Consider the following 26,474-nt stretch of genomic DNA (forward strand, 5'->3'; position numbering starts at 1 on the left):
ATTAATTTTTTTTTCATATTTGTGCAAGTCTTCAACAAAACAAAGCAAGTTACTGAGCTGCCATGCACATTTCAGTAACTGTGCAACCGTCAGTGGGCACCAACAGTTCCTCTGCTATGAAATGCCTCCCTTTTCATAAATGTAGCTTGCAGTGTTTCCCCTTAACTTTTTGATCTTTGTTGTTATGTTATGCTACAGTTTTATAACCCACCGGGCTAAGATACAACTCCATTCCAATGACAAGGCAACTAGTTGAGGGTAGAAACTAATTTGCCTTATATTCCAGCAAACAGTAATAATCGCGGGAGAAACTAAAATTGAAATATACTTCCCCTAAGAGTTTTACTATCCTAGTGTGTCATAACCACAAAAAAGAATATTCTTACTACAATACAAGACTGCCATAATTTGCTGATAACTTTACTGCAAGGTTCAAATTCTTAAAATTTTTATTAATGCTTTTTTCCTCCTTTTACACATTTATCAAACTAGTAACTTTAATATTCACTAGTTTATTTTTAAGTTTTAAAGGTATACACATCAATTAAAAATGGAAAAAATGCACACCATAAACCCAATTGCCATAATTACATATCTAAGGCACATTTAATCCATGTTAGGTCATTTTACCTAGTTTTTAAAAAATCTGGAACATGTAACACTTTACAAATGAGAAGCAAAAGACACAAGTTGTAGAAGACAATTTCTGATGCAGCCTTTCACTGCCACTTAATTATACGGATTTTACCACAATTTTTAAATCACTTGCTATAAATAGCAAAACAATTCTGCTAATTGAAAACAAAAAACAAAAAATTACGTAGTGTCGCATGATTTTGAAAACCCCACCGTGGTCCATTTTTACATAAACACTGTGTAGCATGAAGTGCTTGTGGGGCTCGTTTCACGTAAAAGAAGAAAATAAGTGTTTGGTTGATCATTGACAATAAAGGTACCACTGTGACTTCAGAAAATGGAAAATAACACACTACAGAGGCTACCTCTGTGCTGTTTTGGAAATCTGTAAGTCCTCAACTGGCTTTTGTTTTAACTCATACCTCAATTCCACTCAGGGCCGTCTACTCTGACTTTGAAATATCTACCACATCACCCGTAAGTAGTAGGATGATGAATTCTTTGTATATAAAGATCCATTTTTAACACATAGACATTTTCAAACCTCTATCACATTTTAAAATAAAAGGAATTCACAACTCTCCTCACTGGCACCCTAAATTAATGCTGGAGAGCAGTGGTGATTGGAAGGGAGAAAGGCCCCATACAATCAAAGACAGCAGAGGGAAATCACTCATTTTAAAACGGCTGTAAAGAAAAGAATGCAAATTAAAAGGCAACTTCTCTCTTTGGTTTTTCAAGTTAAGCATAAAGGTCTCCTACTTGAAACGATTTTCAGTTATTTCTTTCTTTCTTTTTTTTTCCAAAAATTAATGAGTTAAAATGTATGGGTCAGATCCAACATTTCACTGCTGTTCTCATTCTTGGGGAGTGGGGGGAGGGGAACTTGCTGCCAAGGCTTCTGAAAAGAGAGTTTGGGCTGCTAATTTTCCGTTCACAAAATCTAAATTCCCCTTATGCATCTCACACAACTCAAGAAATAATATGAAACAGTATTATATCACTGCAAATTGAGACATTTTTATCAAAATAAAGAGTGATGATGCCAACATTTCATTTGTCATTTCCCACTTGTCACTTTTCACTGACAAACTGTTACACATACAACTTTTGTCAAATGCTCCATCTTTAAATATGTTCCAAATGCCATTGTATCTCAGCATTCATGTAAGGAAGAGAGTAAAAACTACTATGTTACCATATATTAATTACATAGGTTTAAAAAAAAAAGCCTACTTATTAGATAAAAGAATATAAAGGACTTTTTATTTATTTATACGCTATGTAGGACCAAGTTTGATTTCCTGAAATAAACTATGTACATATTTTATGCACCTAATGTGAGATTATTAGTTATAAGAAACTTTTTTAACGATGAGAAATTGGGTAATTTTTATCTCAACAGGAACCTAAAAACTCTAAAAAGACCAAAGAAAATAATACAATTTGGAATTCATCTAGCCCTGTTCATTTAATGTATCTTTTCTTATATATGCATATAAACTGTCTCTACACTAAATTCTTTTTTTAAAAAAAGAAAAATAGGAGTTTTAAATTATCAAAGGAGAACTACCAACCTTGACTCCTTACCAGATATACCTTGCCAGATATACCAAATAATTATCTTGTCTTGCCTGGAATAAAACTGACTTCCATATGCTTAAAATATCTCAAATTCATATCCTTAGATGTCTAATAAATGGTGATTAGTCTGTTTCCCTCCCTCCAGAGACAGATGGGCAAATATACATATATATATATATATATATATATATATATTCAAAAAAGGAGACAAGAATTAACACAGGATATCTAAGATGTGTAGACTGATTCTGCTCGTCACAACCCCCTGGGAAAGGATGATGTTGCTTATTTTCTGCAGGGGTTAAAAACCAGATGCCTTAAGGGACATCCACGTAGTTCCAACACACACACACACACACACACACACACACACACGTTTCACTGCAGATGATCTCGAATATATAATGGTCAGTGGGTTTCTGCTGATGGAACATAAGGCTTCCAAAATTACTCGAAACATCAAATTATGCTCAGGACTTTGAGGGGCGGATACCCTATGTTCTGTTTAATGTGTATGTTCCATTGCATATATTTTTTTAACCAAGTATATCTTTATTTTAATAACAGGCCAAGGACTAAAAACACTTTAGAGAAGGGCTATTTTTCTACCTCAGCAAAACTACAGAGGACATTCTAGATTGTTGGATGACCCCAAAGCCTAAGGTTATTCTATTTAAAAGATCTTAAACCCTTAAAAAAAAAAGTGGAATGGAAGGGGGAAATACAATCTTTTCTCTTTTGAAGTAATAACAGGAGTCCTCCCTACAAGCATAATGGTGTTCATCCTTGGCTAAAATAAATTTAATGAGTTTTCTCCATTTTGCCCATGTTGACAATGAGTTTCTAAATTGCTAAGTATTTTATACATTTCAATACATCAATATCTACGCTTTCATATCTGCACTCCTTTCAGAAAGTAAAATGTCTCTCTACCATTGCTAATATGGTGAGTACACCTGACCTGAACTGCATTTCTTTTACTCTTAATCTAAAAGGAACTGTTCCACATGTAGACAATTAAACTAACTGTTGTTGTAGACAATGTTCAGCTCTAAATGAGGCCCTGCCCAACAATCGTGATCACGTTTGCTTCCCTATTTGAATACATCAGTGTGTATTGCATAATGATTTTTTTCCCCTTGCAACAAGACAGTTATGTTCTTGAAAAGGCTGCCTGGTAGCAAAAAGAATAGGTCTACCTCGGGTCAACTACATATAGATAACTTCAACAGATAATTCTTCAACAAAACTAAACTGTTATTTTAAAAACTAATTATTTTTCCAAAAAAAGCAATTTTTTTCCAAAAAAAGCAAATATCTCTAAAAGATATTCACAGTGTTTAAACATTTTTCCCTAAACTCTAGAACATTTAACACCAAAAAAATCATCAAAATTCATAAGAAAATGAAAAATATCAAAAAGATTTCTGATGTTTAATGCCTCCTATCAGCAAATACACCATCTGGTATACTCAAGCACTGTTCATTCAGTTTAAATAAAGCTGTCTGAAAGTTCTTCTTTAAGCCAACACTAAAAAATGAAAATCCTTGTGTGAACAATAAATGAAGCACAATAATTTATTGCTATTAAAGCACAACTGGCCAGCACCTTTCAGCAGTCCAGGAGGAGAGCAGAACGCCTTGCTGCCTCCGGAAACTTGACTGGCATCACTTTCATTTTATGCTGTAGGTTGTGCAGCTGAAGCATCACACACAGCAGAACATTTTAGGTACTTATGCTAATGGTGATAAAAAGGATCATCTGATTCTTATTTTTGTCATCTTTATTAATCTTTTTTTCCTAAATCTTCAAATAGATCTATAAGTTTTAATCAACAATTTCACAAATATAAATTTCGCCACCATTAATCATCCTTGTTCAAAATCCTTATGGAGTGAATTACTAGCTGAGAGGGGACGCCAATTCTAGTAAGTGAATGTTACCCAGCAGGGATATAAAGCTGTCAACACCACGGTGCTCTTGCTTGCTCTAAACTCTCTCCCAGCCTTCATATGTTTTTTAAAGAGATATTAGCCTTTTTTTTTCCTGAGGACCTTCTATAAAAGCCGACTGTCATACATATCTGAGCACTTATATTTTATTACATACATGCCTTAAAACACACGGCTTAGATAAGACCAAAAACATCCTAGAAAGTGTTGGAAAGACAAAGCAAAACTGATCGACTTTCTAATAGTCTTCTAAAACTAACCACATTGTAAACAACACACTAACTTTTAAGTCCCCTATTAAAATGCAACCTTGAAGATTGTGATAGTGTATCTACCGCCTCAACTAGTTAAATCCAGACACTGAAATAATGTCTCTTTTTTTTTTTTTTACAAACACTTAGTTCTCATCAAAAAACACAGCAAACTGGCTCTCTCCCTAAAAAAGTAGAAGAGCAACAGAATTTACTATTGCAACCAATGCATTCAAAAACATTTATTCACTTCACTGTTTATCAAAAGTAGTAAGATAAACTGCCATTTTTGGGGCAACTAATTAACTTAATGATTTCCCCTATTTTTAAGGGGAGAGGTTTTAAGAAAGAGAATCACTAAAGATTAACAAATATATCCTCCCAAATTTTGAGCTCTACTTTTAAAACATATATTATTATAGCCATCTTTACAACATTGACAAGACTGCAATATATCTGGGAATGGTAATAAATGACGCAGAGCTATAAATATTTCTGCAGTTGTCTATGCTTATTATATTGCTTCATAAAGAAAATTTAAACAAAAGGAGGTAGGTTGATAGAAATATAATGTTTTATATTTACCCTATGTTCCAAAAAAAAAAAGTCTTTCAATTATAAAGAACTGCTAACCAGAAATACATTTTAAACATTTTTCTAAATCTAGAACGTGCATTTTTTAAAAGCTTTGCTTTTCTCCAACCTATATATATGATTAAAAATTACAAAGAAATGAAATTATTAATATCTCAATGTACATTTGGAAACTATATAAACTTAAACCCACAAAATAATCATTAACATTCAATAAGAAAACTTTGTACTATCGAAATTTTATGTTCTAAGTTGTTATGTTTTAAAGCTTTCTAAATTAAAATCTTTCCAAACAATCTATTATGCTATATAGAGTAAAATCTTTCTTTTTAAAAAAAAATCTTGAAAAATCCACCATATGTAAACTATTTTCACCACTTTACTATTAAGCATTATAAATGGTACTTATTGAGACAAAACAATGTCATCTTTATATTCACTTTGGGAAGCAGCTAATAACTTTGATATTACTAAGTTAGAGCTCAGAAAAAGTGACTAAAGCAGCTTGTTGAAACAAATCTATTATTCCTCATCAAGACCTAATAATTTTAGTTTATATCAAATTTATAATAAGTGGTCAAATGTGAATTACAGTCTCAGAAAATATGAAAAGCAACCACTATTTTACACTAAAGGTATCCCGGGTCAACAAAATCAGGCAGTTTCTTTCACAGTCCAACATGATATAGGAAAAAACAAACAAACTTGTTTTAGAGAAGCACAATTGTTAACAATTACATTCTAAAATGTTTAGAGACTTCTTCCAATTCACTGAATTTTATTAGGTCTTCAGAAAGAAACTGAAATTTCAAGTCCAAGTTTTTTCTTTCTGCATAAGGGCACTTTGAGAACACATTCCCTCCAAGGATTTCCAAAAGTTTTTCAATCAAACATTATCAGCGCTTACATCATCTCACATTTGGCTCCATCATATTCACTATATAGTTTTCTTTCTTATAAGTATATAGTAAATAATACGAAAATTCCTAAGTTACTGCTCCAGTCTCAAGACAACACATTAATAAACACCACTTTTAAAGAGTGGGTCACAGAACTATCAAGTGTTCTTTTGCTTCATTAAAGCATATCTTCAAGTCCCTAAAATGGAAGATACATAAGCCACAATCTATAGCCAAATAATTTTTTTAAAGCTTTAAAAATTGCAGGAATGAGTGCTTCTCAAGGGAGGTGATTAATATAAGGAAGTGAGGCAAATCATCTTGAATGTCCACCATGAAGAAATAGTAACAGCAAAGTAAGGAAAAAGAAAAATGTATTATTTTATAAAATGTCTGTTTTTAACTCCTTAAAAGGGAGTGGACATTTAGAGTTAAGTATTTGCTTCGAAATACATACTATGGCTATTCAGAACATGGGGTTGGAGCTTACCACTAAGTTTTGCCAGGGTTTTGTAGCATTTTAGGCAGGCTAATATAAAGAATTACATTAAACAGGCTACTGCTGAAAATATTAGAGGAAAAAAAACCTTTAGAAACAAAAAAATTTAAAGTAGTGATTTATCTCCAACACAAAAAAACTGTTTGCCACGTAGAACTGTGCATTTTCTATGTAAAAAAACAACTTAGCAAACGGCATATAAACCTCAAAATATTTTAATAATGTTTAAATTTCTCACATATCTATTTTACAAGATTGCTTTTCTTAACCACTTTAAAAGAAAGCAGTTGTTTACGTAGTAAAAACTACAAAAGATTTTCTTTAAATAATATTAAATTCTTGGAAAGGGAAACAGTTTGCATGGAGCCAACAAGGCTACTGTGCTATTTTTACCTGTTGTGCTATAATTCATAACAAAGTTACAAATGCATATGACTTTAATCTCTATAGAAAACGGTAGCATTAAGCCTCTAACGGCCAGACAGATTCGTGGTGATTTTTTATTCGCCACTTGCAATGTGGCAGAAAATATTCCCCGTGTTACTCATTGTCTCGAAGCACTGTCCCACCTACAAAGTAACACCGGCCCTCTGGCTCCTGTCCTATAGCCTGAGCGTTAAAGACTAGTCCACCAAAGCCAACGCACCTAAACTTCATCCCCACAACAGACACTCTGAGGCAAGGCATAAGAGTTAAATCACTAAAAAGCTCTCTAGGAAAATCTAGAAACAGTTAGCTGGCTGTGACATAAACCTGCCAACACCTCAGCACACAGTGGCAAAGTGCCCAAAAAATGCCACCCTCTGGGTAAACCACTTTCTTGTTTTAACTCGAGATGAAGCTACCAGTTGCAGATGAGAGGCGACCGGGGCATTATTTGGCAACCTGGAATTCACTTCCTGTAATCCTACACCGCGACAGCGCCTAATCAACCTGAACCCTGACACCCGGGCCATTATCACCGGGCCGCGGGCTGCGCGCGCCTCCCGCTCGGGGCTGTTACCTCCCACGGCCTTGGCCACGGCGCCGTTGGGCCTCCCGCGGGCTCCCATGGGGCTGCCGTTCTGCTCCAGCCGGGCCACCTTCACCGGGGGAGGCCCCTTGACGTCGGGGCTGCCGCTCCGCCGGTCGGGGCTGTCCCGCAGACACGGGCTCTCGCTCCGCCGCTCCATGCTGCTCCGACTCGGAGACAAAGTTCCCACCGGCAGGTCGCAATAAAACGCGCAGGGACCTAGGGAGGGGGCGGGGGGGAGGGAAGGGGGAGGGAAAAAAAAGAGGGAAAACCGCTCACACACGTGATAGACGTTCAGGCCAGTGGCAGAGCGCTGCACCAAAGCCACACAAACTTCCTCCCACGCCGCCCGGGGGGCCCGAGCCGGGAAGCCGGTCCCCACCTTACACTGGGCGGCCCAAAGGAAGCCCAGAGCTTGGGGTGCTGCGACTCTGCCCAGTCGCTGCTCCCCAGGAGCTAGCCCTCGGCGACGATGTCTCAGCCCGCGCCCAGGGGCGCCCAGAGGTGTCCCATTCATTGGTACGGGGTTGGCATAAACCGTTCTTGGGTGCGACAGCCTCGCCGTCTGGGAGTCAGGGGTGGGGAAGAAGTGAACTTCATAAAAAGACATCTCACCCACTCGAGGAGCGGGTAGGAGATGTACCCAAGACCCTAAGAAACGGATTCACCACATGATGAATGCTCCGTGAATGGCGGAGCAGGAGCCGAAGGCCTGGCAAAAAGACCCTCGAATCCCCGCTTTTTACCTTCACCGAGCACGTCCTGAGATACACACACACTTTGCACAAAATCAACCCTAATTCCATATTTATAAGCATCCAAAAACACCTGGAAGTATTCATCACAATAACCTCCAGAATAACCTTCATCACAAGGGCGGGGGCTACTATTTCAGAACGTTCTTATCTTCATCCTATCGTAAGTGAATTTTTTAAAGCTCTTCAGCACAAAACACAAAAGCAAAAAAGCATTTAAATTATTAGGTGCAGGAGCAGCCTTCATCAACCCCAATTTTAAAATCTTTCCAAAAAGTTTTCCTCTGGGTCGCCTGGCTGGCAGCGCGCTCCTCACGGAACGCGCGGATCTCGGCACCCCTGGATTTTGGGGGGACGGGGGAGGAGAGGAAAGCACCCGCTGACACGGCACTCACATTGTCACTGAAATCCCCAGGAAGCAGGAACCCGGCACAACAAAGTGCGCTGGGAATCCTCGCGGGCGCTCTCGCCGTGGGAGACGCCGCGTCGCCACGGCTCAAGGAGACAAGGTGGGGGTGGCAGAGGGGAGATGAGAGGAGAAGATGCGAGAGAGATGCAGAGACGGAGCGGGAGGCTGCAGGGAAGATTCCGCCCGCATTCCCCCGGCTGCGAGGTCCGGGAGGGCGAGAGCTGCCGGGAGGGCACTCAGCCGGACCCGGGGCTTCCCCGAACTCCCGAGCGTGGCGCGGGAGCCCTCGCCCTGCGTACTTACTGCTCACGGTCTGTCTGTAACTTGGCTGGCTGGGGCTCTGTCCATGGAGCAAAAGTAGAGAATCCAGGGTGGAAACTTTCTGGTGCTTTGCCTTGCAGTGTTCTCCTAGTCTTCCTTTCTCTTCACTCCTTCCCCTTTTCTCTTTCCCAGGTCCTAACGTTTAAGGTCCTGGGTCAGGGTGTCTTCTAGTGCGGAGATGGTTGTTATGATGATGATGATGGGGGGGGGTGGAGGGAGGAGGAGGAGAGGGAAAGGAGGGCTCCTCCAAAGGGGCACCCGAGCGAGCGGGGGAGGGGACGGCGGAGGAGGGGAGAAGAGAGAAGGCTGAAAAAAAGCCTTTTCACACCTTCGGGAAGGAGACCCGTTCTGGAGAGAAAGGGCTGAGAACTGGGAGGCGACCTGGGGCTGCCGCTTCGCAGGGCTGCTAGCTCGCAAGGAGGTGCGGCCGGAGCAGTAGGGCCGGTGCCACCGAGAGCCGAAAAGGCGCAGGGACCCGGGACCGCGCGCGGGAGAAAACGCGGCGGCCGCCCAAGCTGTCACCTCCAGCCTCTCCCCTCTCGGCCGCCGCCGCCAACAGCCGGAGCCGGACTCACTGACAAGCCGCAGAGAGAGAGACACTGAGAGGGAGATGATTATTAGTTGCGTTGAGTCATCAGGCAAAGTGAGTCCTTTTGGGTTGTCCTCGGTTTCCGATTTCTCCCCCTCCCCCTTTCCGTCCCCAGATCTAGCGCCTTCAAAATAATAATTTGGGGTGGGGGTAGGGGAAGTCTCTGGGTTATTTCGGGATGAGGAGTGGGGGGGGAGATCTAAACCCAAGCCAGACTGGTCCACCGCAATGAAGGAGGAGAGTGGGGGGCGGGGAGGAGGGCTGGGGAGGTTGCTGGGGGAGGGGGGCCCCGCCTGGCAGGAAATTAAACATCAATCAATCAATCGCTGTGAGCCCGGCGACCCAACAGCGGCGGGGCTGCGGAGGAGGCAGAGGGACAAGCGAGGGGCGGGTGGCAGGCAGGGAGGAGGGAGGAGAAGGGAGAGGAGAGTCGGCGGAGGGAGAGCGGTGCGGCGAGGACCGAGGCCAGAGCACCGGGGGCCGCGCGAGGCGGTGGCCGCGGCCGGTGGGTGGGTGCGCCCGGTGCAGGCGGGCGCCGGGGCCCGCGGTCGGGTCCTCCTCCTCGTGGCGGGTCCAGGGCGCGGCTGCCTCGCCCAGCCCCGAGGCGCACTCGTCCCGGCGCGGAGGCGGAGGCGACGAGGCGGGCGCTGGCTGCCTGTCTCCCGGCGGAGGCGCAGACCGACGCGCAGGAGGCGGCCGCGCTGCCTCGGCTCCCGGTGCTGCCAACTGCGCCGAGTACTTTCGACTTTGGAGATAGGAGGGCTATCGCCGCCCCCACCCCCCGCCTCCGCCCACCTCCCACCGCCTCCGCCCCTGCGAGCAACTTTTCGCGGTGCCTGCGAGCTCCCCCTCCGCGGGAGCCGGCCGTGCGGGGCGGCAGCCGCCGCTCCCTCAGAGCCGGCGCGGCCGCGGGGCCAGAACAATGGCCCGGCCGTCCCGAGCGGCAGGGGCGCCGGCGCTGCCCGCCGGGCTGCGGGTGGCACAGGAGCGGGGGCTGCGTGGGGGGCGCGGGGCGGGGGGCATCCCTGGATGACGTCCCTGGAGCGCTCGCGGCGCCGGCGACATCTCGAGCCGCGGAGCCCGGGCCGCCGGAGGCCGTGACGCGGTGGCGGCGAGGGCGGCGGGGCCGCCTGTCCTCCGGCTGCGGGGCTGCGACTCCGGGGACCCCCGGCGGCTCGAGCCCTGGGCTGCGAGCGCCGGGAGGGCTGGGCGGTGGGGACCCGGCCTCCTCGTCCCGGGGGAGGCCGCGCGGGGGCGTCCCCAGCGGTCCCGCGGAGGCGTCACTGAGCCACAAACTTTTGCCGACTCCCGCGGCACGGCCGCCCGCAGCCCAGCGCTGGCCGCGGTGCTCATTTAAGGTGGCGCGGGCGCTGGCCGGGCAGACCGGCCTCCGGCCGCGCTTTTGTCCCTGAGGTCCTCCTAGGGCGCGGGACCTCCTTAAAGAAAAGCACGTGGACCGGCGCCGCGGCCCCCGCGAGACGCTTGGGGCGCCGGCTGACATTCGCGGGCCGGACCTAGGACGGGAAAATGTGGACGCGTCCCCTCCCGCCTTGAGGCCGGTGAAGCCCCCTCAGCTGGTGGCACCTCCTGTCCCTCCCGCACACCTCGGGTCTCCTTCCTAGTCCCCTGGACCCCAAGGACTCCCCACCATCTCGCTGCCTGAGCCACCGGTCCCCCTTAAGAAGCGTTGACTGTACGGCGGCGCCAGAGGGCCAAACTAAATTTGGTTTCGGGAAACGCGCTCGGGGGGCAATTCTGGACATTCTGGTCCCGTACAAGGACAGCGGGGAGTCGCGTCAGCCTACTGTGCCCCGGGCCGGGCTGCTGTCCACTCGCCGCACCCACCCGGTGGGCGGCGTGCGCGCGGCCATCCGCTCAAAGGCAGGGGCCTGGGAGGCGGGGGAGCCTCTGGAAGAGAAAGGGTCCCAGAAGCAAAACTTGCCCCTGGCCTTAGTCTCAGCGCCCAGATCCCGGAGAACTCCGCACCCAGGCGCCGCCCACCAAGATCCACAGGAGCCCCGGGCGACCCGTAAGGCGGTCGGAGACCGGCGAGAAAGGAAGCCAACAGGATAGTAAACCTTCGGGTAGCCTCCCTGGAGTTTTAGGCAGCGTTTTCTTTTCCCTGTTTTTTCATTCCCCAAACCCCATCCCCCCACCTCCCCAAACGAACGGAACGGGTTAGAGAAAACGCACAATTCGAAGTCTGTGAGAACAAAGTGGCTCAAGTAAATCAACTCGTGATGGTAGCTAAAAGGTTTTTGTCTGCAAAGAAACAAACTGTAAGTTGGATCGACGAACTTTTCTTTTTTAACCTGTAATATCACGTCGGAATGGGAAGGGGGTGTTGCAAAAACCACCTACCACTGTCAAAGTTAGAGCCCGTTTTCAAAATGGGGAAAGGCGCATTTCTTATTAATATCTTAACAACGATAATAATGCTGTTTCTTTCCTTACCTTGGTGTTAAACTGCAGAATCCTCCTCCGGATCAATGTCCAGGAACTTAGAAGAATTGGTGATATTAGGACTTCAGTACTTCTGGAAAAAAATGCAAATGGTTTAACCAGGATCTTTCCTGTCTGATTCGTCACTATTATTATATCTGATGATGCGAATGGTTGGAGCGATTCAATCTTAAGTCATTAATGAGCTATTTTATAAACACCGCTCTCTGAAGATCTCCATTTACATTTTGCGAAGGATCACTTCGCTAACCTCCCAGGCTTATGTCAACAGCATGATTACTGGACTTCAGTTACACTCTTATAAACAACACTGCCGTATTGTTAATCGGTTAATATTTTATAAAGTGTAAATATTTTATTATGTTTTGAAGGGAACTATTGATTCTAAATTATTAAACCTCTCAGAAGGGCGATTTAAATAAAGTATACAATTAAGTACAATTAAATATACTTTGTGGCTAGTTTGTTTTCAGCTTCTGCACCCTTCTAAATTCATTGATTTTCTCTTTATTGGAGTTTCCTCTTGTCTGTTTTTGATAGCGAACAAATCTATCATTTTGGGCAAAAGAGCTCAAATTATTTAAAATTGCATTTAACGTAGAGGAAAATGTCGAATACTATGAATTATTACCAGAAATGTATTTTGGATTTTTCTGGATTTATGTTTAGTAACACATTTTGCAAATTTCTTTCAATTTAAAAAAAGAGAATCCTAGGAAGTTTTGTGATATATGCCTGGCGTGGGTTTTTTTCCTTGAGTTTTGTCCCTAATAAAGGCCTTTTCTGTTTCAAATTACATAAGCTTTTTACTGCACAATTTTTGTATTGACTTTATTTCAGCTGAAGTAAGAGATTATTTCCAGCATGTTTAATTTTGAAAATAAGAAATTTTAAATAACTTTTACCTTTCGCTAGGATTTTCTGCTTTTTAAAACAGTAAATAAATTATGATGATTCAAAAGTTTTGTTTGGTTTCGTTTTATATTCCTCAAGTGGTTTATTTCCAAACATTTTTTTAAACAAAATCACATTCAAGAAAAGAATTGGTTTTAATTACGTTTGGGTTTTTTAAAAAAATAATTTGATCCAAAACGCATTTTTGCGCATTACGTGATAGTTTGCTCCAGTGCTCAAAGCATCAAGTTCACATTGGGGGACTTTTTTATCCCTCAGCTTGCTTCTCACTGACGTTTTTGTCGGGAATCTTCTCAGAGGTTTTCCCCCCTCTTCCCCCACCCCTAATTTTTTGTCATATGCCATTTAGTCAAAGGTCGCCTGTCTTTCATAATCACACTGAGATTTGTTATTTTAAAAGTCAGCGGATCTTTGTACGCTGGGCTTAAATATGCATGTTTTTTCTTATTTCTTGTGTTCTCCCCTTTTCTCTCTATCTCTTCTCAGGCCTTTCTTCTCCTTTCTTTTATGGCCTGCACTTTTAATGACAACATTTCTTGATTTCTGTTTCTGGACACCGAGGTTTTTGCCGTGCTGGCTCTCAATTCTAGCCAACCTTCCTTCCCCAATGCCCGCGCGGGACGGCCTAGGTCCTACTGCCTCGGCTAGGGTGCCCGGTGCGGGCGGGGCACTCCGGCTCTTGGCCGGGCCACCCGGGCCTCTGAAGGCCCAGCATCCATCACCAGGCTCCTTGGATTTCAAGTCCGGTCACCCAGGCAAAGAGGCCCTCCTGGCGTGCTCTGCCTGAGAAAACACGGGAAAGTTGCGACACGTTTTCCCTCCACTCCCGCGCGCACAGGGAAAACTCTGTGGGAATTGCCAGCGTCAAAAGCCTTCGACGGCTCCTAGGAACCCACGCGGGCCTGCCTCTCCTCCCACCCCCCACCCCCCCGCCCGGGGCTCGCTTTGCTGGGGGCCAGAGGAGGGCGGGAGGGAATCCTTTCACATGAAGCCCACGCCAGCTCTGAAGCCTATTTCCGCTGCGGACTGTCCGGGGACAGTTGCGCGACCAACATTTTCGCGGACCGCACAACTGCACAGGGCTTGGATTGGAAATTGGATGCACCAAGGGGACCGGGGACCAGGGCCCGGGGCCAGAACGCCCCGAGGGGAACGCGCCTGAAGGACAGATCGACTAGGGTGGGCTCGAGCCCTTTCCCAGACTGCTCCGGGCGTCTGGAGCCTGACCCGGGCGCGGGGGGCGGGGGACACTTACTCCGTTATCCGCGCGCCCTCCTCGTTGGCATCAGAGCCGAACAAACCCCAACACGCGCCTGGCAAAGATAAATTACTCCTGGCTCCCCCAGCGGCTCAGGGGGCCTGGGCGGGGTCGGAGCGGCGAGGAAGCCGTTGGGCCGCCTAAGGTATGGGCGGTGGAGGTCCTGCTCTCATCCTCAGGTGAACGAGCTCCTGCGGCCTGGACAGAAAGATGCGTCCCAGGGAGACGACTGCTTGGGGAAGGGTGGTGGGCAACTAGTAGGCGTTAGACGGTGAGCCGAGCACCCAGGAGGTCGGAGGATCGGGGGTCAGGGGAACAGACAATGCAGAGGCCCAGAGGGCGCGAGGAGACGCGCGAAGGTCGGCCTGGGCGCTGCCTCGGGCGAGGACCAGAGCTTTCTGCCCCGGGGGCCCAGATGTAAGGGCCAGGAAAGGGTGTCGGAAGTGGGTACTGCCTGCCCCGAGTGAGGAAAGCAAGGGGACAGGTTTCGAAACTAGGGAGTCGTGGCGGGGAAGATGTGGATGTGCTTAGGCCACGGCCGCGAGCTGGGAGGCCCGGGAAGGCGGCGGGCCTGCGGGCTCCGAGCACTGCTCCAGCGACGCAGGACAACGCCCCCGGGCTCCCGGATCCCTCGTTCTATTCCAGATTTGGGAGCTTATATCTGGATCTCCTTGGGCAGCAGCGCAGCGAGAGAATGACTGCCCTGCTAATCTAATTTTTTAACATAGAAATGGACTTTAAACGACCAGGGTAACAAGGCAAAGGCGGAAAGAAAACGAAACGCCAAAGCAGCCGCCACTGCCTCCCCGCCCCCACCCGGGACCGCCGGGGCTGGAGCGGGAGTCGCGCTCCGGACCCGCTGCCTTTTCTATCGGGAAACACCGCGCGAGGCGGAGGGACTCGGTCCCATCTCCAATCCCCGCGCCCAAGGTGGTGGCGAAGAACCCCGCGGCTTCGACTCGTTGTCACGGCCCCGTCACCCCCGAGCCCGGGTCACCGCCGGGGTCCCAGACCCAAGCCGAGGCGTCCTCTCCCGACAGCGCCACCGCGTGGGCTGCGGCCGAAACCTGCGGTGCCCGTCCACTCTGCTGCGTCCCGGAGCCGGCTCTTCCGCCTCGCCTCCAGTCCTCGGGTTAAAGATGCGGCGGGGGATGGGCAGGTCCCCGGCCCGGGGGACAAACGGATCACCCAACACAAACACGCGCCCGGCAGGCAAAAGAGAGGAGCCCTCAGTTTGCCCCAACCCTTTGTGATGAAAAGTGCACCTGGAAAGTCCAGGCCGCGGCGCCCCACCTGCACCCCAAACTCCAGGCAGGCCAGCCTGCGTCGTCAAATTCGCGCCCACCCCTAACAGGACGAGTGAGCCCGGGACGCCGGGTCCGAGGCGGCCCAAGCCGGAGCGGTTCTGGGAACGCTTTGCAGATCCGGGCCGGCGCTGGTCTCGAACCGCGCCGCCGGAGTGCGCGAGAACGCCTGCTGCGGGCCCAAGGTCCCCGGCACTGACTGGGACCGAGGACAAGCGGGTAGCCGGTCTATCCCGCAGTCCAAACCCGTCCGGAGTGGTGAGAAACCTAGAGGGCCTCCTGGGCTGGCGACTTGCCTGTTCTCTCGGTCTCATGAAGCCCCACGGACACCCTCTTAGTCGGTCAAGGCTTGACCTCCGGGCTAAGGCCCAGGTGGCTGTGACAGCGCCGTCCTGGGGCTCAGCTCTTCCCCACCCAGCAGTGCCTTGCCTCCCGGCCCCGCGGCCAAGCCCGGCCGAGCTGGACATCACTTCGCACTGCCCGGAGCGACGTCTGGACTAAAGAGCCCCCACGTCGGGCTTAGAGAACTCCAGGGGGTAGGTAGGGACTCCTGGTAAATAAATCCAACTGTTCACACGCGCGCGTACACACACCCATACACAATTTGTGGTTGTCAGCTATTGAAAGGGACAACGACCCAGAAAGGTGTCAGTTCACCTGGTGCCCACCCAATTACGAAGCTCGCAGCCCCAACAAAACAGGAGCGAGCCCTGGACGCCCGAGCGCTCCCACGCGGCGTGCCCGGCGGCCGCGCGACCCCGTGGGGTGCCCAGCGGCGCCCCAGGCCCGGCAGCCGGCGGGCCGGCGGAGTTGCGGCGCTCCGCGCACGCCGGGCCTGCTCACCCACACCCGCACCGTGGGCTGTGACCAGTTCCTTTCTAAATTCTAACACCCCTAGGCCACGCGGAGCTCTCTCCCAGCGCGCCAGGCCCGGCCCCCTGCCAGGTGGCTCACCTCGGCTGGCTGTGTCCCCGGTGCCAAGTAGCCGGCGAGGGGCGGCGGGTCCGGGCGCGGACGCTCTGCTCACCTCCAGGAGCCTACACTGTGCCTGCGGCGTCGCTCGGCCAGCCCCGGGGCTGATTTAAATAACTAATAAGCTCAGAGACATTTTACGAGGGGAACTTTTCCTTTTAGTATCAATAAAGCCTAGTAATTGGGTTTGTTGGTTACCTAAGCCCGAGTTTCCCAGTCTCTCTCGCTCTCTCTTCTCTCTCATTCAAAAGCAACGTTTTAAAAAACCGGCAACTGTGTGTGCGTTTGTGGGGGAGCGCGAGTGTGAGTGTGTGAAAGAAGTTGTTTCAAAAGTCCTTCTCCTGGAGAACAATCATCATTGTAGCTCTGTGGTGAAGAGTTTTGAAAGGTGAATTCTTATTTCAGCGGATAAAAATGTTGACAACAATTCAAGTCTCACAGTATAAGTATAATGTAAGGGAAGGGGAAGTTCTAAAGATTTTTCCCTTTGGCTGTGACAAAGACGTTTGCAGTACTTCCCTAATAGTTTGCATTTGAGTTAACTTTCTCTACATTTTTGACTTAACTCCTGGATTGTAGTGCTATCTGTTGTTTTCAGTAAAGACTTCTATATTATAATGCATTCTAAATTTTTGTTTTGATTTTCTATTTTTTTTTTGAAAGCATGGTCTTAGCAATAAAGAATTGTTCGGCCTGGGAACCATGACTCTGTTTAAAAATATAACAGAACTTTCATGAATAATAACTGCAAATAGCCCGTTCGTTAGTGTCCACAGCATTGTTAGCGCCTATACAAAATTTCCGAAATCTAAAGGCAATCTAAGCGTGTTTCTCTCCAATCATAGCAACAGATATTTTTTCATTTCTGTTGTATAGGAGTAAAAAAATCTTTTAAAGGGCTTTTTAGAAAAACGTTATGCTAAAATTTGCCTGAACTTAAATTCCCTACCAGATACAACATAACTAGTGCCTGCCAATGTGAGCCTAACGAAATGAAGAGTATTTCTGAACCAGATCATTGTTGGGGTCAGAAGCTAGTCAATGAAAAGTGATGAGAATTCAAGTTTACAAACCAAGAGGGGGAGGGGGGATACTGGCTTCTGAAGTTCCCAGGAACACACCCAAACCTGGGCGCTCCCCTCTTCAGTGTTTATGTATTATGAAGAACTTTTCCTTTCCACTTTTAGTTAGAAAATTGATGAGTTTTCCTTAGTTCGTCTTGTTTTAGGCTGAGACCTAGTCAGCCGAGGGTTGCCTTCTGCCAGGTAACTTCCGGAGGCCCAGAGTTATTCGGAGATAGAGCAGCCCTTTGCACATTCCGGGCGGAAAAGGGCGTCTTGCTGACACTTCTCTGCGCCGCCGGATCCCCCTCCTCTCCTCTGCACCCGCGGGCTCGAGGGCACCTTCTCCCTTCTGGAGATCGCGCCCCGGCGTCAGTGCTCGGCTGCGGAGAGCGCGAACCTGGAGCCGTGGGTGTATGCACCCGGTTTCCGGCTTCCCCAGAGGGTTAGGCAACCCTCCTTCCCTTCTGCTCCCGGCAGGACTCCTGTTCCCCCCATCCTCCCCTTTCTTGCTGTCACCAGGCTCCTAGCGCCGCGCCGCAGTGGCCACGCGCTGAGGGCACTCACCGCTGCAGCCCCTTGTCCCCTAAGCTGCCCGTGTTGAGGGAGGACGTGTCCTCACAGGCGCTGCCCTCCGAGTTCCAGAAAGTCAAGAACAGCGGCAGGGGAGGAAGGAAGGATTGGGAAGGGAAGTGCAGGGCTGAGTAGGTACCCAGAGCCTCAGCGAGGGGCATCTCCGCCTCCCCAGACAACTCGGGGCCTCCTCTTTGCCCTCGCCCTTCCGCTGCAGGTCTCGCCCGGGCTGCGGGCACCACCCAGCCGCTCTTCCAGCTAGGTCGCCCCTCGGCTTCTAAGCGCCCCCCCCCCTTTACCTCCCTGCCATCCCGTGTTTTGGTTTCAGTTAAGCTGTTTTCTGAGGTCATGGAAACTCCACTTTTATTCTTTTTCTGTCTTTGCCTCATTCACACTCCTTTTTTTAAAAAAAAGAATCCCCCAAGCCTGGCTCCTGCCAGACCCTGTGCGATCTCCCGGAGCTCCACGTGCAAGAGGAGAAGTGATTTGTCTGTTTATAGCAGATTTAATTACGATAGTTATGTGCCGTGAACTCTTTGGGCCCCAATCAATGCATTTTGATTTGGAAAGTCAAATAGAATCACATCTTAACTTGCCGGGCCCCGGTTGGCCGCCCAGGTTGGGGACAGACGCTGTTGACCGTCTATGGCGGCCTCCGGACCTGGGCGAGTCCCCGGCAGAACTCGCTGCCCTGCTTGTCCCTGGCGGCCTCCAGTCGGGTCTTCCGGCCAGCCCCAGGCCTTCTTGGGCAGGGCGTGAAAGGCTGCGCTCCTGGGGCGCGCCTGGTGGCCCTGGGCTAAGGAGCCAGGCACCAGACTTCTGCAGATCCGGCTTCCCGGCCGCCTAGCGCTCTCCAGCCCTAGGCCTCAGTCCCCCGCCCTCCCTCGCCCCCACCCAGCTGTGTCAGCGGCAGAGGCGAGTCTCTCCTTTTCCCTAGTTGTGCTTCCAGCAGCGTCCCCTCCCCTCAACTCAGACTTAGGTGCTGGGCTGCAGCCGAAGCGTTTTTCTAATTTGTCATCATTGGAAACCTCAGACAATTGGTGTGTGAAACTTTCAGGGCTTCCAGGGATACGCTGACTTCAGGCACTCGGTGGAGGGGGTAGACTGAGGGTCGGGGGCAGGGACACGCAACAGACGTGCCAAAGTGCTCTCCGGACTTTCCTCCCTCCGCAGCACGGTAGCACCCACGCACTCACTTTTCCACCCTTCCCTGCCCTCCCTCCCGCCCCCCCCCCCCCGGGCTTCGGAAGTATTCCTGCCACTTCTTTGGCCCTCAGGAAGGAGAGAGGGCGAAAGCGTCAAGGTCTCTCAGCCTCCTCCCCTCCCCCGACATCGTCCTGGGACCCAGGACTCAAGGGCCAGGGCCATGTCGCCAGCGGTCCTCGCTACGACGCGGTATGGTGTGTGCTCCTCTACTGCTCCTCTCGGCCCCCACCTCCAGTCGGCAGGGCCAGCGCCCAGTCCCTGCCACCCCTGCGGTTCTGACCCCCGGCAAGCTGCAGACCTGCCACTAACTTCATCACACCATCTGTAATCGGTCCCCAGGGTTCCAGTAGATTTGGAATCCAACAAGGGTAACCTTTATCTTTTTCTTTTTTTAGGATTTGGGGCTCTTGAAACATTCTGAGCATGCCTGCGGCGGTCCCAGTGGGTTTGTCCTGAAAGCTGCTGGGAGCAGCCACCTTTGCTGTCGCCAAGGCCTTGACAAGGTCGGCTCTGGCGGGCTGCCTGTGCTGCGGCTCCCGAGGCACACCCCCCCCTCCCCCCGCCATAGGCTCCTGCAAACGGGGTAGGAGGTTCGGGTTGGAGGGTCGAGTTGGGGGGGGAGCTTTTTTGTTTTTTTACAAATTTGTTTTTATTTCTGTGGAGGACTATTCCCAGCACTAGAAGGGTGTAACGGTCGCCCCAAAGCGGCCTATGACTTGCCCCTCCCCCATGAGTCAGGCAGCTTCGGGTGACAGTCTGGCGTTAGCTCTGGGATCACAGCCTGACAGGGCATTTGCTTTGGGCCTCGGGTCCACCTGAGGCCCAAGACCAGGCTCTTGTGCGCACTTGCCTGGGGTGTTGGTGTGCGCGGGCGGGTGTGGGGAAGCTGGGCTGCCGCAGGGGCCACCCTGGCACCGCCGTCCCGCGCGGGGCCGGTGTGGACGCAGTGAATGAGTCCAGGAATCAGCTCCCCGGAGGAGGGGTCGAAGGAACCGTGCGTCTGTTAAATGGGCTGTGGGCCGCTGCGGCCGATGGCCCCCTCCCCTCCTCTGAGCAGGCGTGAGGTGGCCCGGGAGCCCCGCCAGCAGCCCCCGCCCCTCAGGCGGACCTCGGGCCTGGCAATCTCTGCACTTTGTCATCACGCCCGAGTATTTGACATTCGCAATTATCTGCAAATACCCTGATCGGTTTGTATATGAAACACTTTTTTTCCTGCCTTAAGGTTGGAATCTGGTAAGTTTCAGACAAGTGGTTGCGGGGGGAGGTGACCCGGGGGACCGCGGGGGACCGGCCCGGTGAACCCCACTCGGCGAGGTGGGCGACCAGAAGAGCCGGGTCTGCGTGCCGCCCCCTCCCCCAGCCCCGCGCGAGGGAAAGGCCGGCTGAGGTACGGAAGGGCCCAGGCCGCGACCCTCGGTCCTCCTTTGAAGGGAGCGCCCCTAACCCCTGAGAGGGGACGCTGAAGGGGGATCGGGGATCCCGCCAGAGGCAAGGCCCAGAGGTTAATCACCTTGATAACCGGAAAGGGCGCTGGCCGGCCTGGTTGCCATCACAGAGAGTGTCAGTCACAAGCTCTCGACCCTGCCACAGGATTACCTGCTGAAAGAGCCATCCCAGGGAGCCCTCTGTTGCAAGTTCTTCCCGCCCGCCGTCTGCGGGAAGTAAACTGCGTCCTCGTCCCAAAGAAGCGGATGTCCCTTTGACCCTCCTCCGCCTCTAGGCGGTTCCTAAATCCAGGAGGGCAATGCCAGCCCCAGGATCACTCACAACGCCTACAACGCAGCTTCGGGCCACCTGCCTATTACACAGCCCGTCTACAAAAAGAAAAATAGAAGGGGCGGGGGAGCATAAAGGAGCGAGATTACTAGTCTGATTTATCTCTGCCTTAGGATCTGGATCCTAAGGATCTGGATCCAGATCCTTAGGATCTGGCCTCCCAGGATCTGGGAGGCCAGACCCTGCCCGCGAGAGGTGCACACAGCCTGGGTGTCCCCGGCTCGGTGTCTCACTGGCCTACAGGACGAGCTCTTTTGCAACGGGTGTATCAGCAACTTGAGAAAGAAACACCAAACCCTTCAGGGAAGCCCCCTCCCCACGCACTTAGCTTGTGGCTGTGCCACAGACACCGGCTGAGTTGCCTTTCATACCTATTACTCACGTTTTCCGAGAAAGTGGGAGGAGGAGCAGGTTAGAGAAAGGTGGTGGTGGGGTATTGCAACACTTTCAAGAAAAATTAGGGGTAGAGTGGGGAGGGAGTTTAGAAAATCTGTCTTTGTACCAGCCCAACTGCCAAATCACTGGCTATTCTGAAAAGGAAGAAAGAAGAGAGAAGCAGACGGGAAGCGAGTTCCGACTCCCCCCCGCACCCCCGCCCCCACTCCCTCCCAGCGCCCCCAGGCCAGGTCACCGGAGTGAAACCGAGAGTGTGCTGCTGGAAGGACATGAGCCCTCCCGGCCCCAGCTCGGCCCAGGTGGGCAAGACAGAGCGGGCGGCTCGAGAAAGCTGTTACGGGCTCCCGTGGCGCCCTAGACCGGTGAGATCCCTGCACAGGAAACGCAGCTGAGGGACTTCTCCACTCACAGGTCAGCCCCTGCCCGAGACTTCTGGGAAGCAGCCCGCAACGCCCAGACCGTCGGCCTCCTTTTCCCCGACTCCTTGGAGATTGGTCTGCAGATTGAGTCCGGCTGCGGACACCCACCCCAGCCCTTAGATTAGAACTGCCTCGGCCGTGGACGCCAAGATGGAGTACCGAGGCCCCAGTCTGCCCCGAGGCTGGCGGGTTTCTGCCGGGGTCGAGGGAGGAAGTCACAACAGCTGGCCGGGTGCGGTCTGGTGACACCCACAGCGCCTAGCGGTGCCTCCAGGACGGCCCTTGGCCTTCGGAGAAGGAGACAAGGGCAAGATGCCCCGTGGCGGGTCAAACCTTCACCCCCTTATTTCCTACCATGAGTTTCATGTACGTATCTTTGTTAGCTAGGTGTATATTCCAGCGGCGTATCTTACATAAAATGCACCACGGATTGGGCGAGACTTCGCAAATTTGGTTTCCCAGGTGACCGCTCTTCAGTATTCTGTACCCTATCCACTCATCTCGCCCATGGGTACCCAGGGCAGCGCCGACTTTGGCAGAATTGATGGCTGTTTGGGCCCAGCGAAGTGCGCTTCGCCCAAACCTGCGAGCCCGAAAGGCACCCTCGCCTCGCCGGAGCGCCTGCACCGCGCGCCCCAAACGCGCCGGCGTTTCCGAGCACGTGCAAGCATCCTCCCGCTTCGAAATGAATTCGCCCTGCGTCTTTCATCGCAAAGGACTTTGCCTTTGGGGCGCTGCTCAGACCCAAGACGTGGGAGAGAGAAGCCCCGAAGGCGGGGCCAGGGCTTGGGGACTCTTCTGCTCACCTGGACTTGAGACACTCGAAGGCCCGGGTTAACTATCGGTTGTATCAGGGCCGATGGGTGCAAAGTGGCTGCGCCCCGCGGAGGCGCTCACTCCCCGGGTCCGTGTCTCCGAGCGCATCTGGAATCGGGGTGGGTTGTGCTGACTACCTGCAGCGCGCGCGGATCCCAGGCCAGGGAAAAGGCCGCCGTGTAACGGAGACGGTCGGTTACCTCTCCAGGGATCTGCCCTGACTTCGTTGGTAACTTAAGAAGCCTCTGAACTCGGGGAGCGCGTGTTGGGGCACCTCCCTGCACACACACACCCCCTCCTTCCCGGGCCTCGTATCTTGCCCTCCACTCTCCTGCTCCCCCCCACGGCCCCGCCCGTTGGAGGCGCGCGGCGGGCATTTGGTTTACAGAGCCGCTGTTTCAGATGTTTATTCGCAGCTAATTGCTGGTGCAGGAAAATGCTCGCTACCCGGGCCGAGCGCTTCCTCCCTGCGCTGGCCGATTCCGCCGGCGGCAGCAGCTCGCTGATCCCACCCGCGAAGCCACGAAAGAACCGGCGGCAGCGAGGCGGCTGCGCCACCCTGGGCCGGGCCACTGGCGCTACCCCGGACTCCCGGTAGGGGGAGCCGCCGCGGGCTCCAGGCCAGCCCGGGTCCAGGCCTCAGGTCGGCCCTGCTGCCAGCGGTAACCCGGAGCGCGGAGCGCGGGCAGCCTCCTCACCTGCCCTCCAGGTGCGTGCTGCCAGCAAAGAAGGGAATACAGGGCCGAGCCCTCTCCTCATTCCCGGGTTGTTGCATCGCAAAGAAGATAGGCAAGATCTAAGTGTTTTCTTTAGATCCAAATATAGTTAAGGAAATTCGTAGGTGAGGAGATCACCTCCTTTGCTCATATTGGGGAGGTGGGGTGGGAATGTATATATATCCCCCCCCCCCCCAGGTTAAGAACTGCTCTTAATTCCACAAATTTTGAGGCTTCTTTTAAAATTTTTAGGTGATCTAATCCCTTCTCACTGTGTTTCCAAGTCGTTTATTTCCAGGAGCTTCAGATGGTCCCAGCACAAAATAGGAGCTCAGATAAGACCTGGTGTCTTTGCTGCAGTAACATCACCAACAGTTTGAGGGTTCCGAAGCTTTCATTGTAAGAGATGACCCTAATCCAGGGTCAAGGGGAAAGCAGTTAGGTGGATTGTGAACCCACAGAGCACCCACCCCACTGTGCCCAGGGTGGCAGCACCCCTGTGTGGAGGGGCCAGAGACTTCCTGCTGGATCCTTCCACAGATGAAACTCACAATCTCTCCTTATGCAGAAATCCATCCTTCCACAGGAACCCACAACTCCTAAGAGCTCTCCTAAGGCCAAGTCCTCCAAGTCTCTTCAGAGAGAATCACAAAAGCAAAGAATTTCCCACTTGGAAGGAAACTTAAAGACCATCTAGTCTAAGGGATGTAGTTTGCTGGTGAGGAACTTAAGCCGAGTGGAGGCAAAGAATCACACTTCAGGTGAGAGAGCCAGTGAACACTGAGCTGAGACTGGAACTCTCCTCTTCTGCCCCTGGATCCAGGGCAGTTTTGACTATAGGGCACTAGAATGCATTTTAGTGTTGTCATTATCCTTGTAATTATTATTATGTTTCCACACACGTTAGGGTTCTTAGTCAGACATGCTCTTTTAATAATAAAATTTGTAAGGGGTGTGACAACAGTATTACAGTTGGTTCCAAGGGAGGCTGAATTTTAGAAAGGAAGTTACATATATCATTGAAGCATTTGGGAGAAAGACTAAACAAAAATAGTTGTGTTGTTTTATCTCAACTTAAGAACACTGTATATGTGCAAATATATGAATGTATGAATAAAAAACACGGGATTGTTGGTATTATAAAGGCATTCTTCCAAGCTGTGCAATTTTTCTCCCCAAATCAGAGCTAATTCAGTGCATTTAAGTGTTCATTTATAGATTTTTAAGTGTTAAATTCTGGTGTCATTTTTAAGGACCAAGAGGAAAGAATATTTACATTTCTAAGATCAGATTTTAAAAAAAGTGTCTAATTTCTAAGTTGATTTAGCCACAGTAGGGGAAACTTTTTGAATGAAATATTATAGGATAAGCCTAAAAAACACTCCCCACTGGCTTTGTAATAAACCCTGAGATATAAATGATATTTTATCATTCTCTCTCTAACTACCCTCTTTTCACTTTTTGATAAGATCAACACAAAAAGTATATTTACAAGGACACTCCACTATTCCCTTTTGTATCTGGTTCACAAAGGCAAAGAGATACATTATCAAATGAAAACGTCTCAGTATCTTTCCGTAACTAATGTCTGATCTTTAGCAAATGGCACTGTGATGTCACTGAAATGGGTATTGGACAAGGTGTCAGTTGATTTATTGATTTCCCTTCTTCAAAGTCCTTTGGGAATTGGGGAGAAGAAGGAAAGGCATAGGTTGGCTGAGATGTGCAATACTTATTCTATCATACACATGCAAAAAAAATTATATTTGGCTGATAAAATTGACAATTCAGAAGCATTCCTTACAGAAATTCATAATGGAATGATGTCGAGGCCACTCAACTGATCAACCTGCCTCTCCTTCGCCTGTGCTTTTCTTTGCCCTTCCAGTTTCAACTTTGGAGAAGTCAAAAAGCACCACGTTTGTAGTTAGCCTACCTACAACAGTGGGAGCAGGAGGAAAAGAGGAGGTTGTCGCAGACGGAAACAGAATAGGTACCTCTGCTTTCAAACAGAACCCGCATAAGTCCTGCTCTGCTTTAGGGCCCTGAGAGCTCGGCAGAAGCCCCTAAGACTGGCACTTGCTGTGGGTCTCACAAGGGATCTCCGTGGTCTGCAGGCTGGAGTGACTGCCCATCTGGGGGGTCTGAGAGCTTCCTGTGGCCTAAACCTGTGATGGTTCACAGCCGACTCATGGCAATAAAGAAAATAAGGCAGCTCTGATTGTCTTTGGTTTTGTAGGAGAGGATTTCAAAGCCAGGCTCCTTTCAGCCTCAATCACTGAACCGATTTTTGAGGAGAAAGACTTTTAATCCGAGTCCTGTTAAAAATGCCAACTAAACCGCCTGGAGAAACTCTACATTGTAACATCTGCCTAGGAATTACCACACACAACAGCATCTACAGCAGAGCTGAAAATATATGAATAGAACAAACCTCAGACTTCCTCTCCCTCCGCACTCCTATGGGTGAGCTGCACTGAATAACAGGACAGACTTACTATAATGCGTTCTAAACACACTGCATATTAGCTACTTTGTTTTTCCTGTTCCCTCCCCTTACTGCATGAAGAATTGAACATCTTTGCCTTCCAGAGCTTTCTATTCATTTAGCTCATTTCTCTGGGTTTAGCACCATGATCTAGGAAATCTCTACTCAATAAGGTGAGTTCACTTTTCTCCGCCTTGCGTCTGTGGGAGTGGGCGGAAGGATATGGTGAAGAGTTTCCCCCTCCCACCACCGGGAGAGGATGTGCTTCTAGAACCTGTGGTTCATTTTACCCTAGTCATGGGCACCCCCTGGAGGCTAGATTCTAGGCATTCTCTAAGAGAAACTGGATGGGGATGCCCATGAGGAAGGATCTGGAACACTGCCTGCAACTTTCTCCTCACCCCAGAGCAGGCTGGTGGTGAAGGTGATGTTGGGTAGGGAAGTATGATGGAGAGGAAAGGAGAACTGTGACCACTTTTAAGGAGGTTATGCCAGTCCGTGCCTGGACCTGGTGCACGAAACAACTCTCTTTTTAAAAGATTAAATTTATTTAAGCAATAGTACCCATCTTCCTGCAATGGTAACTTTAATGACTATTAAAAATTCCTA

At 50.0% G+C, this 26,474-nt stretch overlaps 1 protein-coding gene across 1 annotated transcript in view; it reads right to left on the reverse strand.

The window, feature by feature from the left end:
- The window catches only part of SATB2 (SATB homeobox 2), a 189,229-nt gene extending 178,920 nt beyond the window's left edge, over positions 1-10,309 (reverse strand). Inside the window, exons 1-2 of the mRNA XM_087435552.1 lie at positions 8,896-10,309; positions 7,420-7,647 (exon numbers count right to left, since the gene is read on the reverse strand). Of these exons, the coding sequence (XP_087291678.1) occupies positions 7,420-7,588 (169 nt within the window). The 5' untranslated portion in view covers positions 7,589-7,647; positions 8,896-10,309. The remainder of the gene's footprint in view (positions 1-7,419; positions 7,648-8,895) is intronic.
- Positions 10,310-26,474: the final 16,165 nt, after the last annotated feature.

Source organism: Ceratotherium simum, chromosome 9 (genome assembly GCF_057802395.1).
Source record: "Ceratotherium simum simum isolate JZ-2026a chromosome 9, ASM5780239v1, whole genome shotgun sequence".
Classification (NCBI taxonomy): domain Eukaryota; kingdom Metazoa; phylum Chordata; class Mammalia; order Perissodactyla; family Rhinocerotidae; genus Ceratotherium; species Ceratotherium simum.